The sequence below is a fragment of the Aristolochia californica genome, unplaced genomic scaffold (genome assembly GCF_029961685.1).
Source record: "Aristolochia californica isolate CCGP_79_NKW_82.1479 unplaced genomic scaffold, dmAriCali1.0.hap1 SCAF_7, whole genome shotgun sequence".
Taxonomy (NCBI): Eukaryota; Viridiplantae; Streptophyta; class Magnoliopsida; order Piperales; family Aristolochiaceae; genus Aristolochia; species Aristolochia californica.
The window spans coordinates 5,558,154-5,576,783 of record NW_027182268.1 but is presented as its reverse complement, the minus strand read 5'-3'; the positions used below and the strand labels follow the sequence as shown (position 1 = coordinate 5,576,783).

The following is an 18,630-nucleotide window of genomic DNA, read 5'->3' as shown; positions in this document are numbered from 1 at the left end:
CTTTCACCAACCTGAACTTGATGAAGGCCTACGACTTGTGGAAACACCCATAAAGCTAGTACTTGAAGCAATTTCTTCATTTCTAATATCCACATTATATAAAGATACATATTCATCGTAGATCTCATATAAGGTGCGTCGAACTAAATTTATATTCATTATAACTTCCTCCTTAGAATATATCTTTGGAAAACACATTTCGATCAACTTTAATTTGACCCTTGGATCCAAAAGTGAAGCAACAACCATCAATAAATTGCATTCACCCGAGTACTTCTCAAATTTCTCTTTCATTCTACTAACTATTGTCCTAATGAAAACATTTTTATTTGTAGAATGAAAATTCATAACTTCTTTTACCTTATATACCTCACTAAGGTACAAATTAGAAGTAGGGTAGTCACTCCCATAAATTATATTAGTAACTGCATTAAAAACTTCTAGAATCTCACACACCATGTCAACCTTTTCTTATTCATCAAAACTTGGCAAACAATCATAAGCTGGTTCTCTAACTTTAAATCTAGAGAATGCATCTTTGAATTTTAATGCAGAAGACAACATGTCATAAGTGGAGTTCCAACGAGTTGGACAATCAATAACCAACCTCTTTTCACCAAGTTCTAGTTGTTGTACAATTCCAGAAAAAAGTGTGAAGTCTAGCCTCAGACAAATTTATGAATTTGACACTCTCACGCACATTATCAATGATATATTTAATTTGAACAAGACCATCTTGGACTAATAAGTTCAAAATATGAGCACAACAATGCACATGAAACAACTTTCCACCACAAACCAAAAATAATTTCCTTAAAAAATCTTCTTTCAAAACTCTCATACAAACATCATTATATACAGCATTATCAACTGAAATACTAAAAACTTTATTTTCGATCTCCCACTCTTTCAAACACATGTAAATAGCATATGTTATATCAACGCCACGACGAGGAGGAAGAACATGCACAAAACTCAAGACTCGTTGTTGTAGCTTCCAATTACTGTCAATAAAATGCCCAATACTAACCACTTATTCAATCTTTTGATTTTGGGACTTCCCAAGATCCGTGGTAAGACTAATCTTGTTAATCTCATAAAAAAAAATTCAATTTCTTTTTCTCCGCCATTCACCTCCATACACTTCTTCTTAATTGTCTTACGGGATATTTTCTCATAATTTATATTTGCCATCTTCATTACAAAATTAAATCCCTTATCTTCTACTATCATGAATAAATGTTCATGCATAAGAATCCAATGAACAATGAGTATACTCATTTTAGCTTGATCATATTTTTCTCCAAAATCCATAAAAGGAAGTCCAGATGGACTCTGATTAACAATAGACCCCACTCCCACTAGTTGAAAGTTTAAGGTTTTTTGTTTTCTCATTGCCACTTTTCTACTAGGGCAACATTTCAAATGTCGACTCATATGTGTGGTCACTCTACTACTAATAACACTCAAATTGATTTTACAATGAACACATTGAGCCTTTTTTGTACCATTAAGTGAAACTTCTTTGAATTCCAACCACACATGAGACTTTTTTTGTCTTTTTGAAGTATGGGTAAAGTCACCTTCATCCTCATTTATGGTAATTTCATCTGGGCCCACTTCTATGACAAAGGATAGTGACTCTGGTGGAGTTGAGTCACTATTTATGGCCACACTAGAACTAGTGTTAATTATTGATGTCAATTGAGGATGTGTTGACATTCTTACTTCTACAAAAAAATAAAATTATAAATTAAAAACATAAATAAAAGAAAAAAATACAAACAACAAAGATCCTACACATAATTTAAGGAGAACAATGCCTACAAAGATTAACAATTCTAAGGGGAACACTTTAATGACATTGATAGGAAAAGACAAAGCAAGATTATCAAAAGATTCAAAAGTGCTGAAGTAGGAACTTATATGTACCTCCTTAGGGAGGTTTCTACATTGACTATAACTTTAGAACACAATATCCTAAAATAAAATTACCCAAATACACCTGACCTTTAACATTCTTATAAAATTTAGGCCTAATCTTATTTTATCAAACTTGTCTATTCCTAGAGGAAGGTACATGACGTTGTGACAATCGGGAACGACCCTTGTCTTTCAATGCAGCAAGGTCTCTTCGAGCTAGTAACCCTGCACCCAATAGTTTCCAGTCCAATATACCGTTCCTTTTTTTTATATATAAATTTAAAAACTTCTAAGAAAAGGAAATAAGCACACCAACACACACACTCTCTCTCTCTCTCTCTCTCCCTCAAATAAAAGTGCTTCGGAATTGATATCATCCCTTATATTGCTTGATATGGAACATGCATTGGCAGTAAGGATACCCTTACTGAAAGGACAATGCTTTAGGCAGGGAGCAAGAAACACCTTAGGACCAAGTTTGCTAGAGAAAAAAACACTGACAAGTTTGCTCTTTCACTATTCTTCTAATATTCTGATGAAATTCAACCTCAATACCAAGAAATTAATGATTTACAGAAAGTTATAGGTCATGTGCAGAGTGGTCGAACCACACTGGATAATACAGAACATTTCTCTTATAGTATCTCTTATTTTCTGAACAGTTCCTTGATCTGTGTGAGGACCTTGGAGAAACCTATGAACATTTGACAAGGTTTAGGCATCATATATAATCCAATGAGTGAATTTAAGACATCAAAGGTTGACACACAAGAAGGTCTTAATTTCCAAAAGACAAAAAAGGAACTATCAAATCGCATTTGCTAATACACCAAGTCAGATAACATTTTAGAACAGCAGTAGATATAAGTTCAATGAGAGTTAAGAAAGAAGACAAAAACTAACATTTTTTTATTTATTTTTACAATAAAGAGAAGTTGGATGCAATTAAGAAAGTTCCTGATTCCATTAACTATAATAGATTATTATTGAACAGAATATGTTATCATATATCATACAATGAGTAAATGTAAGACATCAAAGGTGCACACACAAGAAGGTCTCAATTTCCAAAAGATAGATAATGAACTATCAAATCGATTTTGCTAATACACCAAACCAGATAACATTTTAGAACAACAACAGATATAAGTTCAATGAGAATTAAGAAAGAAGACAAAAACTAACATTTTTTATTTTTTTTTACAATAAAGAGAAGTTGGATGCAATTAAGAAAGCTCCTGATTCCATTAACTAAAATTGAGTATTATTAAACAGAATATATTATCAACACTGAAAATCATGAAATAAAATTTATACCGACAGTTTCTTCAAGGATTTCTTTCCAAGTGTACTCTGTAAGTTCAAGAAAACTGTCAGATGCAAATATCTGGAAAAAAAAAAAAAAAACAGATCGTTATGTTTGCTTAGGCATAACTGCATTCTAATACAGAACATTTTACTTACAGAAACAGAGTGTTCGTCGTTTGGATATCTCCAAAAGCCTTTCCAAGAATGGAGTACTGCTTAAATGAAGTGAGAGTTAGAGATTTCGTAGGGTTAGGTCGGCGACCAAAAAAAATAGAAGATTAAATAAAAAGTTTACCTCCTTTCGTTGGACCGTCGCTTTCGTCTTGTCGGCGAGGAAGAACTTCAGATGAAGAAATCGAAGAGGAAGAAGATAAAAGAGGAAAAAATCGCAAAGGGAGAAATTGTAGACGAAGAAATCGAAGTCTGAGACAGAGAGTGAGGAATTGAAAAGGATGAGGGAGAACGAAGGATATGAAGACCAAAATCTCCCATTTCCCATGAATCTCCGCTGAGGGACATGGCAATGGCAGAGAAGCATGGGAATCGCATAGACGAAATGGAAGAGAGTCTCGTGATGCTACTCTCTTCCGGACCCAAGATAGCCTCCCGAAAATTTTTCCAAATCCCCCCATTCCCAAATCGTCGCTCGTGAGCCGATGAGCCGAACCTGGCTGTGGTCGAGTTCGGCTCGTTAATTTAAACGAGCCAATTTTGGAACTCAAGCTCGGCTCGAGTTCAATGGAGGACGAATCAAACCAAGCCACTGAGCCGAACTCGAACCGCCTCAGTTCGAAGTCACCCCTACGAACCGCCATTGGCCAACTTATGATTCCCTTCAAAGCTATCGAAGAGGCAAGGCCCATTTTGGAAAAACCCAATTTGTCTCATCCCAGTCCAAATTTCAATGCGTCGAAACCCGGCCCCATACGTCACCCTGGTCCGCAAAAATAATGGCGTGATCCTTGACGAACTTAACAGTACTGTCGTCCACGTAAACTCCTCCGCCGTTGCCTTTCCCCAGAAGAAAAAATTCTTTGCATCTTGCCTTGTGTGCACAAATTGGCGAAAGCCTGACAAAAATTGGCGCTCGGTCGCGTCTCCCACCCGCTTAAACCTCGCCACGTGTCCACTGGTTCTCGTTCCGAACGCGATTTACATGCGTGATGTCACTGGAGTGAACGCTGCTTCATGTGCATCCAGGAAGACTGTGTCTCTCGCCTTCGTCTTCCTATATAGCTTTCCGAGCTGTCCTTTCTGCAATCCTGAATTGCAATCTCATTTAATTTGTTCTGTTGAAGCCATGGACGAAAGAAGCTTGTGAAGGGTTGCCGTATCGTGCAGCTGGTTGAATGGTTGAAAGGTTGAAAAGGTTGAAAAGGAGTGAGATAAGGGGGGGCTGAGAGCGTGAGAGAGAGATGGAGTGTTATGAGCATTTGAAAGAAATTGGGTCGGGGAATTTTGGGGTTGCCAAGCTTGTTAGGGATAAATGGACTAAAGAACTTTTAGCTGTGAAGTATATAGAGAGAGGACAGAAGGTTAGATAAGTCTGTTTCGCTTTTCTCATTTTGATTTTTTTGGATTTGTTTCGGTTTGCTTCGAGGTCGAGCTTTGCTGCATCTGGTTTTTTGTCTTTGCGGGATTTCTTCTCTTTGAGCCTGTTTCTCTTACTTTTCCCGCATAGTAAATATGTGTATTGCTTGCAGCAGATAGACGAGCATGTGCTGAGGGAGATTATGAACCATCGGTCGTTGAAACATCCCAATATAATTAGATTCAGAGAGGTAAGGCTTGTTTTGTAGTTTGCTTTAATTATATTCAGCTTTTTCTTTCTGTTATGTCAAATAGGTTTAATTTGGAGGAGCGGCGATGTCTAGATTCAAAGAGGTTGTTGTTCTTTTATTTAATTATTACTTTGGAATGGTTATGATTCATCATGGAATGTATCAGCAGCTCTCTTTGTGAAATGAGTGGCGGTCTACGACAGTTTTATTGAATATGGAAGAAAGATAGTTTTTTATGTTTTCAGGAAAGTAATATTCTTGTGGGGTGCCTGTAGCTTATCTCCATCTTCTTTTCTTTTCTTTTCTTTATTTTTTCTCCTACCACCTCTGCAATTGGTTGCCATCCATTGGGTCTACTGCTATAAATAAATCTCCTTTAATAGGAGCCGAAGTCCATATCATGCAGAGGAAGATGAACCTGTAAAACGCATTGAATTGAGACCATATATGCAAGGAGATCGATTCTCTGAGACCTTCCACTATTGATCTAGTTGGAGCCTTTAGTTGGTTGGGCTATCAGTGTTAAAAAAAGCTCTGTACAGGAAAGGAGAAAAACAGAAAACAAAATCTCAGTTTCTTTTAGAAAGAATGGATCAAATTTATTTAGATATTAACATCCACATAAAAATATACTAATCAAAAATAGAAATTCAGCTTCAATTCCGTTGTATCCAATCTGGAGATGGAGTATGAATTGAAACTTCTTTTCTTTTATCTAGCTGGCTGTGATTAGCTTTTATGGTTTGTGTTTCTCAACATTTTAATGTGGCTTTCGCTTCTCAGGTCTTGTTAACTCCAACCCATCTAGCCATTGTCATGGAATATGCAGCAGGTGGTGAGCTTTTTGAAAGAATATGTAATGCCGGACGATTTAGTGAGGATGAGGTATACAAATTTGAGCTTCCCGGATTAATTTGTAGTATTTAGCTAGAAGTCATTTCTTGCTTTAATCAAATTTATACCCATAAGACATCTGAACTCTTTTGCTTTTAACTTTCAAAACAGGCAAGGTTTTTCTTCCAACAACTAATTTCTGGTGTCAGCTATTGTCACTCCATGGTACTTTATCTCTTTCACCTAATTGAACTGTGAATTAGGATGAAATCTGCAATCTGTTGTTCTGTTTTAACTTTGATCTTTCTTCTCAGCAAATCTGCCATCGGGACCTGAAGCTTGAAAACACACTCTTAGATGGAAGTGCAGCCCCCCGTCTCAAAATCTGTGATTTTGGATATTCAAAGGTGATTGCTTCACTTGTATCTCTTTTCAATGAAGTATCCAATAATTGAATATGCTGGCTTTCATAGTCTTCAGTGTTGCATTCACAACCCAAGTCCACTGTGGGGACACCGGCTTATATTGCTCCAGAGGTCTTATCTCGCAAGGAGTATGATGGAAAGGTGATATTCCTCTTCTTTACAATCTATTAGAGAATGCAACTTGAAAGGCTTGAGCTATTAATCTCAATTCCTGAAAATGTAGATTGCGGATGTTTGGTCTTGTGGAGTTACTTTGTATGTAATGCTCGTTGGGGCTTATCCTTTTGAAGACCCAGAAGATCCTCGGAACTTCAGAAAGACTATTGGTGTAAGTATATCCTTTCTGTTTTTTTTTTTTTTTTTGTATGTAACTTAGTTGTGAATATAGCTTTAAACCATATTTGCCCTTCATAAACTAAACTGCTAATAACTGTGTGATTTTGGCAGAGAATACTTAGTGTCCAGTACTCTATACCAGACTATGTGAGAGTCTCAATGGACTGCAAACATCTTTTATCGCGGATATTTGTGGCTAACCCAGAAAAGGTAAAAAAAAAATCATGCGGAGCAGCTTATGTTTTTATTTTGAGTGAAGAACCTGGATTCCTGTAGTGTGCTTGCTCTTTAGATTCCTAAACAAGATCTCCACATTCAACTAACAGATTGGCCGAGGATAGGCTCATTGCTTTTCCTTTTGGCCATGGTAACTAGTGACTTTCACCTTGCATCCTGTTTGCTTTAGTGAGATGCTCCAGAGTATTCATTTGTCCACATTTTAGTTCCCATATGAACATTCTGCGCTTCAGATAATCTGTTTGATTTTTCTGCAGAGGATAACAATCCCTGAAATAAAGAACCACCCATGGTTCTTGAAAAACTTGCCGGTGGAATTCATGGAAGGAAATGATCCGAACTCTCAAAACAATGACATTGACACTCCTTCACAGAATATTGAAGAACTAATGGCTATAATACAAGAGGCTCAAAAACCAGCTGAGATTCCAAAGGTTGTCGGTGGGCACTTGTTGAGGGGCGGGAGTCTTGACTTGGATGACATGGATACTGATGCTGATTGTGATGACATTGATATCAGTGGAGATTTTGTATGTGCTCTATGAAGCTGGGATGGTTTTGTCGATGTTGATCAAGGATTTTAGAACTGATTTCCTTCAACGTTATTCTTTGATCCCCTCGTGTACTCCTAGAGGTGTTATCTGTTGCGAGACGTTGATTGATTATTGGCTTTTGTAATCAAGAAAGGTTCGAAAGCTTTTTAAGCTTTACATGTTCTGAGTGGGAGTTGTTGTTGTCTTTGGGCATCAGCACCAGTCAAGATCTTGATTATGTCAAAACCCAGTTATAATGTTGCTTAAATGATATTGACGTAAGATAATACTCCAATAAGCGACCATCCTAATCGTGGATGGCACAGATAACAGGCCCCTCCACTGCCTTAACAACTCTATAAAAAAATCCCATCCCACTTGTTTGTGAGAGAATTTCTTCAAATTGACCTCCTTTTGGTCTGCAGGGGTAGCCAAGAATTTTGGTTATGTGGGTCACGGCCGGCCAAAATTTCCTTGAGAACATACAGTGGCACATTACTATTACTACCAGGATTTCAAGGGCAAGTGGATAAAAGAATGACTACAAATTTTGTGGCTCATAAATGTCAAACTTCTCCATATAGAACATGTAAAGGAAGAAAGAATGAGGACAGGTTTTGCATATAAATAGATTTTTTTTTTTTTTTTTGCAAACTAGTTCATCTTTGCACATCTTTTAGTTCGTAGTTTTATGTAAATAATTATCACTTTTCCTTTGACAAATACGATTTTCTACATTTTTGTGTAATTAAAAACAAAAACGAATAATTGAGTGAAACTTAAAATCTTAAAATTCTTTTATCGTTTTATTCATCCATTACCTTTTCTAGAACAACATACACCTACTTTGTTCTTTGTTTATTCAAATAATATTTTTGATTGATCCAATACAGAAAATTATGTCTCAACCATCCGATCATAATTAGTGGTTATATCAGCCATTTTACATGTTTCGCACCACCAAATGTCTTTTGCTGGCTTTGCTCAAGGAGTCGATTAAATTTGGTGAAGAGGCTATCCAGAGATTTGCCAAAGTCGCCTTTCTTCTTCCCGACTCCAACACATCCTTTCTATTTAGGATTTCAATGGCCAATCAATGTTTTATTCACATAAACTGGTAAGAACCAATCTTTTTAGCAATAAAAGAAAAACTCCAGTCAGCAAGAGTCAGTTCGTGCTGGACATCCCCACAACTCATTTTCTATTCGGCCTATCTTCTCTCAATGCTCAACAACAAAGTTGCAGGTCCAAGTCCACATATCTTAAACACTCCTTAACAAGCACTAATGTTCACTCGAACAGATGCAACTCACTCCTCCAACTTCAATTTTACGCACAGGCTTAGAGGAACTGAAAACCAAATCATATCCTCCCCATTTTAGTGCAAACATGTGATTGCACAGTAAGACTGGACGTTGCTGCTGAGTAATTGCAAGTTGAATAGGTTGCATGCCCTGATAAAACAGGCGAGAGTAATTTGTAAGTTGAACAGGTTGCATCCAACTGGACAGAGCCATACAAGGACAACTTCGAAGAAGCCAACATGGTCAAAACCTTAATGGGAGCTCATAAGCACCATTGAAACTTACCAAACTGAATCAAACTTTACTCATCCATCTATTCAGATTGGTAGAAACATCAAGAAGTAGGATACATTTTTTTTTACACATGCGTCAGTTTCTTTCCCTTGCTCAAGCATAACTGAATCAAATGGCCCAGCGATTGTCCTTTCAATATCTCTCAGCAACTTGGGGCACAATAACAAGTCAGAAGTTGATGCACTAGTGGAGTAAATGAGATGAACTGCTTCAGCCATTTCACTCTTGGATAGGCTTCATTTTAACTAGCTCCACAAAAAGATCCTTAACTCTGATTACCCTCGTGAAGAACATTGGCCAGATAAACAAGCAGCATCCATCGCCATACATGCATAACCATGCTTCTATTCTGAAAACTCTACAATATGTGCCAGGCTAGGCTATCCAGAAGGCATTAATTTCATATAACAGATGTGACGCACACCTTAATAATATGAACCCGAACCTCGGCCACTCGTGTAGTCACCATTCAAACCATGACTAGAGTAAAGAGAAGAATAGGAACCATCGTCCAACTGAAGGGGGAAGAGAAAAAATGACAACCAAAGAAAAAAAAACAATTGGTTACCCCCCGAGAGATTGTATAATACCTAATAAAAAATGTTCCATCATAACAACAAAAACAAACTAATAAGAGATATGGTAAAGAATATGACATGGAAATGATTTGAAAAATAATGAAGCTAGCAAATGCAGAATGGGGTTTCTCATGTGACAGAACCCAGCATAATTGAGGCAAGTACTCACAAAAAATAATCATAGAAGATAAAAAGAAACTCACATCTTCTCCACGAGATCCATAATTCCTTCCATAACCAGAGTAAGCTACCCCTGCATCACCCTTGCTCAAGCCACCTGAGCACAGGAACAAATTCATGTCACAAAAACAGTCTGCATCACTTTTGTAATTTTGCATCATACAAACTGTCACATCCTTATGGATGAATATAAATAAAGTCATAGACATGATTAAGAACCACCAATGCAAATAGACACTACAAAATTAAATAAAACAAATATCTTTGGCACCTCGACTGTAGCCCAAGCTAGATGTGCGAGCTTCATATGAATCATGAGAATGTCCTCTAGCACCCCGACTCCCCCTGTCATAACCTAGATGTGACCCCCTTGAAAATCTGGCAGTAACTAAAATGATAAGTTTTAGCATTCAAAAATAATAAAAAAGTAAAACTAGAACAAATTTTTCCCTTTTGAAGTGGTAAATATAAAATTAGATTAAACAGTTGAGGACAACGATGTACAAGTAGGAGAATGAACCTTGTAGATTCGTGTGCATAGTAATCATTTTCAACATATGGTAGAGCTGCAGTATTTGGTGTATAGTCATAACGAGCCCTTGAGTGTCTACCAGCAGATTCACCATACCGACAAGGAAGATCATCCTTAATACGAGGCAATTTGATAATATCAGTCAATGAAACAAGCAAAAGTTCAAAATATGTTACTTACAAAAAAAAAAAAAAAAAAATTACTTCACCCACCATTGCTGAATGTGGACGCCTTACACCAGAAACAGAACCATATTCACGGATGTGACTATCACGGTAACTAGAAGGTCGCTCCACTGGTCGGTCATAGCTTTCCTCTGCATAGAGAGAAGACCTACGAGCAGCACTACGGGAAGCACCATGAGGCAGACAATCTAAGTAACCCAGCCCATGAGATGAATAAGTGTGGTCCTTGTGGGTCAAGTGCCTCTCGATAGCAGCCCTAGAAACAAAATCTGTCGACCTAGGATGGGGTTCATCATGTCGGATGTAATCCCTCTTCACACTCACCTTTCCAGCTTTTACAAAAAAAAAAAACAATGTTTTGGAATAGTTAATTACAACTTGTCAAGCCAAATTTTATCAAGTTAAAGTGAGTTAATATAATGTAACTTTAGAAGCCACCAGAGTTTGTCTTATGTCATTCACAAGAATAACGGTATGATAAGTGGCTGCATATGCTTTGAACAAGAACAAAACAAGGTTTTAAAAACAATGACCAAACAAATTAATATGCATGAAAAACTGGTAACCACTTAGAGAGACCACCATGATAGCCTTTTAGATTCATAGGGTTTTGGGAACGATTAATTCAAATAAGATCCAGCCAGTTCAACAGAGCTGATAATATTTGATCAATATATCATTTCAAAAAAATATTTGATCAATATATATTAAAAAAAAACGCAGCTTTGTTTCATTTTTAATGGATTAGTGATGAAGCTTAAACAAGCATTTTATGCAGATTGCCCACTAGCAAAACCATACTAAGACATACACTTCACATACCAAGGGACCTCCGGAAGTGGGATCTTTCGGTGGGAGGAAAACCTCTTCGGCTCCCAACCCTGTCCATGCCCACATCGATTGGATATCTTGTCCTTGGACCCTCGAAACACCTAAAATTGTCATTATACATTGGACGGCTTTCTAGACCTCTTTCATTTCGCCCACCAAGCCTCCAAGAATCCATGTGATAATTCCATGAAGCCCTTCCCCCTCGACTACCACTACGCCCAATTGGATAACCACCTCTGCCATGTCTGCTGGGTTTAACTCTCTGTCTCGGCCTTGACAACCTTGCCCTAACCTTAACCTGGAACAAAATGCAGGGATTCTTACACATGATAGGGAGCTTAGATAATAAAAAATATTATCAAGATGTAACATGTGATAGAAACCTTCTTTTCCCCATCGCTAAGTTCAGTATTATTGATGCCTTCAATGCAAGCCACTGCAGCATCATGTGTATCAAAGGTTATAAATCCAAAATCTTGTCTCTTCGCAGCAGGCATATGCCGAGCAAGTTCAACTTTTTCAAGCTTCCCAAAGCTAGAAAGATGGTCTTTGACCTTCTCTTCATCCCAACTGGATGGTAAACCATCTATGAATATTGTCCGAACCTGAAACATCAATTAAAAGCTCCCTCTCACTCCCATGAATAGCTTAAACAATTTTGCCAGAAATTATGAGGACAAACAGAAATCTTCAAAAGTGAAAAGTTACAAGCACAAATACTGTTTTCAAAAAATCATAATCCAGATAACCAATTGTTTTAAATTAAGGAAACAGCAGAAAACAGAAAGCTGACATTGCAAAACCAAGAGGTATGAAACATACCCTTGTAACACAATGAAAAGTCCGATCATTCACTGAGAAATCAAAAGATAAACAAGTATGACAAGAAGTAGGGAAAGTACTGTTTCTCAAGAGCTGGATTATGACATAAACGTGTATGTTTTTTTATAATAAAGATTAAAAAATAAAAAATAAAGTCCAGCCAAAAAGAAAATCTTAAATAAAAAACTTCAGTTAGATCATTAATGATTCCACCAACTCACTTCTCAAAACAAAAAATTTCTCTGTTTTGAGGAAAAATAAATGTACAGCACAAGGGGAACCCATGTCACTAGCAGAAACTCCCAATATCCAGACTTCAACTTTTCTCGTATAGGGTATTCAGGAAATCGTTCTTTCAAGCATGAAATAGAAAAGTAAATATTAAGCTACAATCTTTGGCCACTTTCTACATCCGTAATAAAAGAAAACTGCACCTAGCCAGATATAAATGTTTGACCTACAAATTAGAGTATCAATCACTAACCTAATGCCTAATTCTATAGACAGTGTACTTTCATCATCAAATAAAAAAAAAAAAAAACTCATAACATACCTGCACCATGATTTCATCATCGGGCTCAATATAAGTATCTGCAAAAGAAACCTTTGCGGGCCTATCTGTACCAAGCACAACGTCCCTTTTCTGCAACTTCCTGCAAGCATCCAAAGCATCGAACCTGGATGAAAAATCTAGAAAAGCAAAGCCCCTATTCATCCCCTCATTCTTTGCATCCTCAACCAATGTCAACTCCTCGTGTTTATCCACTCCGTACTTTGCAAGCTTCTCCTTCAACTGTAAAAAAAGCACAAGCATCCCAATAAACAAAAACAATTTGAAGAAAAGTAGAATTCAGAGCTTACAGAATCAAAGAAAAGTTCACGGCATCTGAATACACTTACAACCTCTTTAGACCAACTCTTGCAAATATTACCAACAAAAAGTGTATCACTGTCCTGGCTTGGGGAGACCCCACATCGCTTGCCATTAACCTATAGAATAAAACCGGCCCAAAAGCAATCATATCCAGCGCCAAATTTGCGATAAGCTTAAAAGCAATTCAAAGATCAATGAGTACCATTGGATTTTTTAATTCGTTGACTGCCCGCCTAGCTTGTTCGACAGTCGCAAACCGCAGGAAGGCGAAACCCTTGTTCTTCTGCGTCCCCGGAATTTTCATCAATCTTATTTCAGTAACCTCCCCAACCTCACTAAACACTTTCTTGACGTCCTCTTCAGCAGCCTCACGGTCTAAACCCCCGACAAAAACTTCAAACTCTTTCCGCTTGCGCCGTTCCTGCACAACTTCATGGTGTACCTCTTCTTCCTCACCATCAAGGAGCTCCTCTTCCTGCCCGTCAATATCTTCTTCCTCCTCGATCATCTCAGGCTCGTTTCCATAATCCCCCTCGTCCCAATTGGGTTCATCTCCATCATGCATGTTGTTTTGTCCAGTGGCGTGGTCGCTGCGTTCGAATGCAGAATGAGAAGTAGGGTCATCTTCGGGTTCAGACGAGGGCTCGTGATCGTCAAGATCTAATCTTTCCGCTCGGTCCATGTAGTGGTACTCCACAGCAGACAAATCCTTTTCGGCTGTGACTCCAAAAATTACAGAGTAAAAAACGAGCCGATTCTAAAAAAATTCAGAGAAGATACAAAAAGAAGAAATACAACCTTGAGACGGCAGAGACGGACGACCACGTGGTTGTTCGTTGCAAGAACTAGACAAAACAGAACCGCCGACATTTTGGTCGACGGACTCCGTTTCTTTAGCATCCTCTTCCGCTTCTGCATCCGTCTTCGGAATCGGCCTTTTCTTGAGCGCCGTGGCGGTGGACGGTCTCCTCACTGCGCGGGGCGGCATCGTGTTCGGAGAATAAGCGACTATAGGCACTGCGGCACTTCCAATTGCTAAAACCTCAGCTCGACGGACTTCTTCTGAACTTAGCATTCATAGATGCTCAAACCCTAAAACCCGACGTGTTTATTTTCCTTCCAGTCTTGAGTCTTAACTCGTCCAAAGCGCCTCTAACGATCTTTGAGAGGTTGCAACTCGCACGGACTAAATGCTCTCACATTCACTTGTATTACCAAATAAAACTCTCTTGATTTTTAGCTTAAGTTAAGTAAAGAATTTTATCATATCTTATTTAATACAAAAATGATAAATTATTTTATTTTTAATATTAAAACAGATAATTACATAGATAAATATTGATATGTTTATTTATAACACTTTAATGATCAATTTATCCTTTTTATTCATTATGAATATTTAAAAAATATTTTTTTAAAATGTTACTTTGTTTCTTCACCAAGAAAGTCACTCCACTTCTATGGCCATCTCCTTTCCTTTCACCGGGGAAGTGGGTGATAAGTAAGACTTACAATATGTCGTAGATTTGCTAAACAGCCTAAACTCATTTGTGTTGAACTTTAATACAATTTGCCTTGTTTGAAAAAGAATACGAATTAAAATATGATTGATTATAAAATAATTCGATTAAGAGACATGCGTGGAGAAATTTGCCTATATCGTAGCCAACACAAGCCAAAGTGTTAAATTGTGTCCTCTTTCTACCAAAAGGGTCTATTCTTTTTCAGCATAAATAATTGTCTCGGTGTTGTATTGCCTTACCATTGAAATTTTGCTTGCAAATATGGTGTTGCCATTTATGATATTTAACAAATTGAAATGATGTTACCTAAAGTAATAATATAATTTTGATAAATATTTTAATATATTGAAGAGTAAATATAGTAGATTATTACGTGACTCTCTTGGTAAAAAAATATCACACAAATAAATTAATATGGAGGAATCTCACAGTAGTTTCATAGGAAGAAATATCATACAAGAAAAAATTTTATTGTTACTAGTCTTTTGTTATTACAATTGTTTTAATTATTCCAGGACTTATATTTAAAAGTTGTACTTTGGGTAAAACTGAGACATAAAATTATACTATGATTCACTTAATACAAGTTCTTATTTCTCTCTAATACTCTCTCATACTCTCTTTCACAATTGATCAACTATTTGACAAAAACCTTTATGCTTTGATCATTGAGAGTTTTGACTTCGACCATTTTGATAGTAATGTTCCTTCAATCTTAGTTATTGATCAATATTAACAACCCGGACTATTAATTTGGTGATTAAATTTACTTACTTATAGATGTCCCTCTTCAAAATTTCATTCATCAAGTGAATGGACAAGGTATGAAGTACCTGTGTTGTTGTTTTTTAGTCGGTGAAATGGACTTGGCCTTGACTTAACTAAACAATTGATATTCCATGTCCATGGTTAGATTGAAATTGTTGGACATGATCAAACTATTTGGAGTTCCTTAAATATGACTAGGACCCACAATAATTTCCTACTCGTGGTAAGCATCACATATTTGGTCTCGACAAAACTTTCGTATTGGTTTATTGTGCGCTAGAAGAGGTGACCCTATAGCAAACCTCCGCAACTTTGAGCATTCTCCATTATTGTTCTTAATAAAATAATGATCCATAGATCATGGAAGTTGTTGTTTTGAGACCGTTGTGAAGGTCACAACATTCATGAAGATCCTCCTAAAGTTCCCTTATTTAATTGTCTTCAAGTACGCCTACACTATGTCTCTATATACGAATCAAAGTTTGGTGCATGCTATCTTTCAATTGAGGTTGATTTTGTTGTGAAATGTTTTCCTCCCTCAAAGATATTTCCATTGGTTAAGTTCTCTAATTCAGCTTTCATCTTTAGTTTCTCTCTTGGATTAGCAAGTTCTAGGACTTGTTTATGAGGTTATCATACTACTAAACAAAAATTGATGGAAAGAATTGCATAGAGTTTCTTATTTGCATAGCTGAAGTAAGTGAGTTTACTAGCATGCTAAAGCACTTTATATCTCGTCCTTAATGCATTAGACTCTTTAAGTTTTATTTTATTTGTTGTTCCTCTAACATTTAGCACACGATTGATTTGGAGAAGTTACTTTGAAACAATACACTTGAGAAAGGAGAAGTTGTCTTAAATCAGGTACATAACTTTTTATCCTCTTTGGGTTCCTTGGATTGTGAGCTATTTGGAGAACAATTATTTGACTTTGAGTATGCCCCGATACCTTTGTTGATCGAAAAATTATCTCATGGCTAAAGAAGTGTGTTTTAATATGGACGGTTAAAGTGATTTACTTAAAATCATTATAATTCATTTGAAGGGGTTATCGAACTACCTAAGGGGGTTAGTGCACTTTAAAAGTAAATTACTTAGTAAAAGTGAATCACTGTTTTTATGTTAGTGTGCGTAATGGAAAATATAATGAGAAGTGATTTTTTGTTTTAGTGTATAGTGGAAAGTACATAAAAAGTTATTAATAAAAATACTAATAGATTTAAGTTTTATAAGATAATTTTTATTTAACTTTTCTATTAATAAGTTAAGATAGTTTTTAATTTGTTTGAATTAATAAATTTTAAAAAGTAAATTAACTTTATTTATATAAATAAATATATAAAAATAAAATACTTAAACAAAAGTTACTTTTATAATATCCAAATGCTTAATCGAAGTGTTACTTTTTAACATCTAATTTATCACTCTTAAAATATTAATTAAATACAATATTAAAAATTATAAGATTATGTAAATAAAAAAAGAGGGTATTTTATTGTAAAAAATTAGTTTGATTAAATAGTTTTATTTAACTAAACTAAAATATATTTTAACTCGTTTTAAATTAATAAATAAATTTAAATAAATTAAGATTATTTATTTAATTTAATATATGAAAATAAAATGATTAAACTAAGCCTTACTTTTATAATATCCAAATATTAATTAAATTGTTACTTTACAATATCTAAATTCTCAATCTTAAAATAGTCATTAAATGTAATATTAAAATAAGGAATTTATATAATAAAATATTATTTTATTATATAAAATTACATTAATAGATTTAAATTTTATTTTAGATATTTTTATTTGATTAAACTTAAAAAAATATTTCGTTTGAAATTAATAAATAATTTTATCTTGTTTTAAAATAATTAAATTTTATTTAATTATTTAATTATAAATAAAAATAAAATGATAAAACAAATACTTACTTTTATAATATCCAAATTCTTAATCAAATTGTTACTTTGTAATATCTGAATTCTCACTCTTAAATTATAAATAAAATAAAATAAAATATTTAAAATCATGAATATATATAAATAAAAAAGGGTAAATTAGTATAGAGAATTACTCTGATAGATTTACTTTTATAAGATAATTTTATTTAACTATTTTTTTAATTAACTAAGATAAATTTAAAATGTATAAATTAATAAATGATTAAAATTAAGAAATTTTAATTTAATAAAATGTATAAAATAAAATATTTAAACAAATACTCAAATTTATTATATCAAAATGTAAGAGTGAGAAGACAAAATGAGCATAATAAGAGTAAGAGAGTGAGTGAGCGCATGAGTGAAAGTAAATTTACTAGCCTTAGGGAGTGTTACTTGACTCATTTTTCTTACAAATAAGTTAAAGTACCTAGGTAATTCACTTTCATTTGCCACTTACGATGCACTCTAAAAGATTTTGGGTTATTTTCATTAGTGAAAGTACTTTCATTTTCAGTTTTGAGAGTACACTAATGGGGCCTAAGTTGGTCTCTATCTGTTAAGGGATTTCTTATTATTGGAGATCTATCTCCAATCGTGGATGAAGAATACAATACATAATTCAAATGGCTTAAAAAGGATACACTTATTATCGCTTAGTTAATTAACAACATAGAAAAAAATGTTGCTAATAACAAGTATGAGACACATATACAAAATAGTAACCTGAGGAATTGTTGGACATGTAAGGACTATGAACACCACCTATCTTCACATTGGTATGATATTTTCCACTTTGGGACTAAACCCTCATGAATTTGCTCTTGGGCTTTTACCCCAAAAAGCCTCATACTAATAGAGATAATGTACACACTTATATATCCATGATACTCGCCATTTCTAACCAATGTGGGACTTTGGTTGTATACCCAACAGGAGAAAGAGGGGAAATTAAAACTTTTGGATCTGAGTTCAGATATTTATTGAATCCAGATCTATTTATTCTGATTCATAGTCTAAAACATTTTATTTCGGATCTAGATGAAAATCCGAAATTTTTGGATATTATCCGATATATCGGATTTAATTCGGATCCGTTTACAGCGCTTTTGCAAGATGTACGCAGTTTCTATCCATTTATATATTTCCCTCCAAAAACACAAATTGCAGTCGAGGTGTACGGAAAGTACCGTGCACGAACGCACAAACGCATTCCGCCGGTGTTACGGGCGCTACCGGTCCAATATTCTAAGTCCCCGTTTTCTCCAAATTCAATAAACTTAAGAGGCGCAGGAGGAGTGTCTGCAATTTTGCATTTCGGCTTTGCTGCAACAAACTCTTCCAAAGCTGAAAGATACCATAAGCCAGCTCCAACCATTCTCTTATAAGGCTTCGATCTTGTATTCGTATTCATTG

The 18,630-nt window shown here is 35.4% G+C and overlaps 2 protein-coding genes across 4 annotated transcripts; one reads left to right on the top strand and one right to left on the bottom strand.

Moving 5' to 3' along the window:
- Positions 1-4,253: 4,253 nt before the first annotated feature.
- On the top strand, positions 4,254-7,554 carry LOC137935916 (serine/threonine-protein kinase SAPK2-like). 2 transcript variants are annotated; one of them, XM_068780329.1, is made up of 9 exons: positions 4,254-4,766; positions 4,938-5,012; positions 5,796-5,897; positions 6,018-6,071; positions 6,161-6,253; positions 6,320-6,412; positions 6,495-6,599; positions 6,719-6,817; positions 7,102-7,554. In XM_068780329.1, exons 1-9 carry the CDS (start codon positions 4,647-4,649, stop codon positions 7,387-7,389), a joined length of 1,029 nt encoding a protein of 342 aa, XP_068636430.1. In that variant the 5' UTR covers positions 4,254-4,646; the 3' UTR covers positions 7,390-7,554. The 2 variants fall into 2 exon arrangements, with proteins under 2 accessions (XP_068636430.1, XP_068636429.1); XM_068780328.1 differs by having other exon boundaries at positions 4,935-5,012.
- Positions 7,555-8,218: 664 nt separating this feature from the next.
- On the bottom strand, positions 8,219-14,066 carry LOC137936724 (uncharacterized). Of its 2 annotated transcripts, none has more exons than XM_068781576.1 (11): positions 13,776-14,066; positions 13,180-13,694; positions 13,004-13,093; positions 12,657-12,896; positions 11,665-11,886; positions 11,273-11,579; positions 10,478-10,782; positions 10,254-10,378; positions 10,005-10,111; positions 9,757-9,830; positions 8,219-9,490 (listed from the first exon to the last, which is right to left on the bottom strand). In XM_068781576.1, exons 1-11 carry the CDS (start codon positions 14,050-14,052, stop codon positions 9,401-9,403), a joined length of 2,352 nt encoding a protein of 783 aa, XP_068637677.1. In that variant the 5' UTR covers positions 14,053-14,066; the 3' UTR covers positions 8,219-9,400. The 2 variants fall into 2 exon arrangements, with proteins under 2 accessions (XP_068637677.1, XP_068637678.1); XM_068781577.1 differs by having other exon boundaries at positions 13,007-13,093.
- Positions 14,067-18,630: the final 4,564 nt, after the last annotated feature.

Excerpts from the sequence above, each read along its gene's own strand:
- LOC137935916 (XM_068780328.1), top strand. The coding sequence starts at position 4,647 with ATGGAGTGTTATGAGCATTTGAAAGAAATTGGGTCGGGGAATTTTGGG. Across the intron at positions 6,072-6,160 it reads TCAGCTATTGTCACTCCATG|CAAATCTGCCATCGGGACCT; the intron begins GTACTTTATCTC and ends CTTTCTTCTCAG. Across the intron at positions 6,254-6,319 it reads GTGATTTTGGATATTCAAAG|TCTTCAGTGTTGCATTCACA; the intron begins GTGATTGCTTCA and ends TGGCTTTCATAG.
- LOC137936724 (XM_068781576.1), bottom strand. The coding sequence starts at position 14,052 with ATGCTAAGTTCAGAAGAAGTCCGTCGAGCTGAGGTTTTAGCAATTGGA. Across the intron at positions 12,897-13,003 it reads AGAGTTGGTCTAAAGAGGTT|TTGAAGGAGAAGCTTGCAAA; the intron begins GTAAGTGTATTC and ends CTTTTTTTACAG. Across the intron at positions 9,831-10,004 it reads TAGCTTGGGCTACAGTCGAG|GTGGCTTGAGCAAGGGTGAT; the intron begins GTGCCAAAGATA and ends TCCTGTGCTCAG.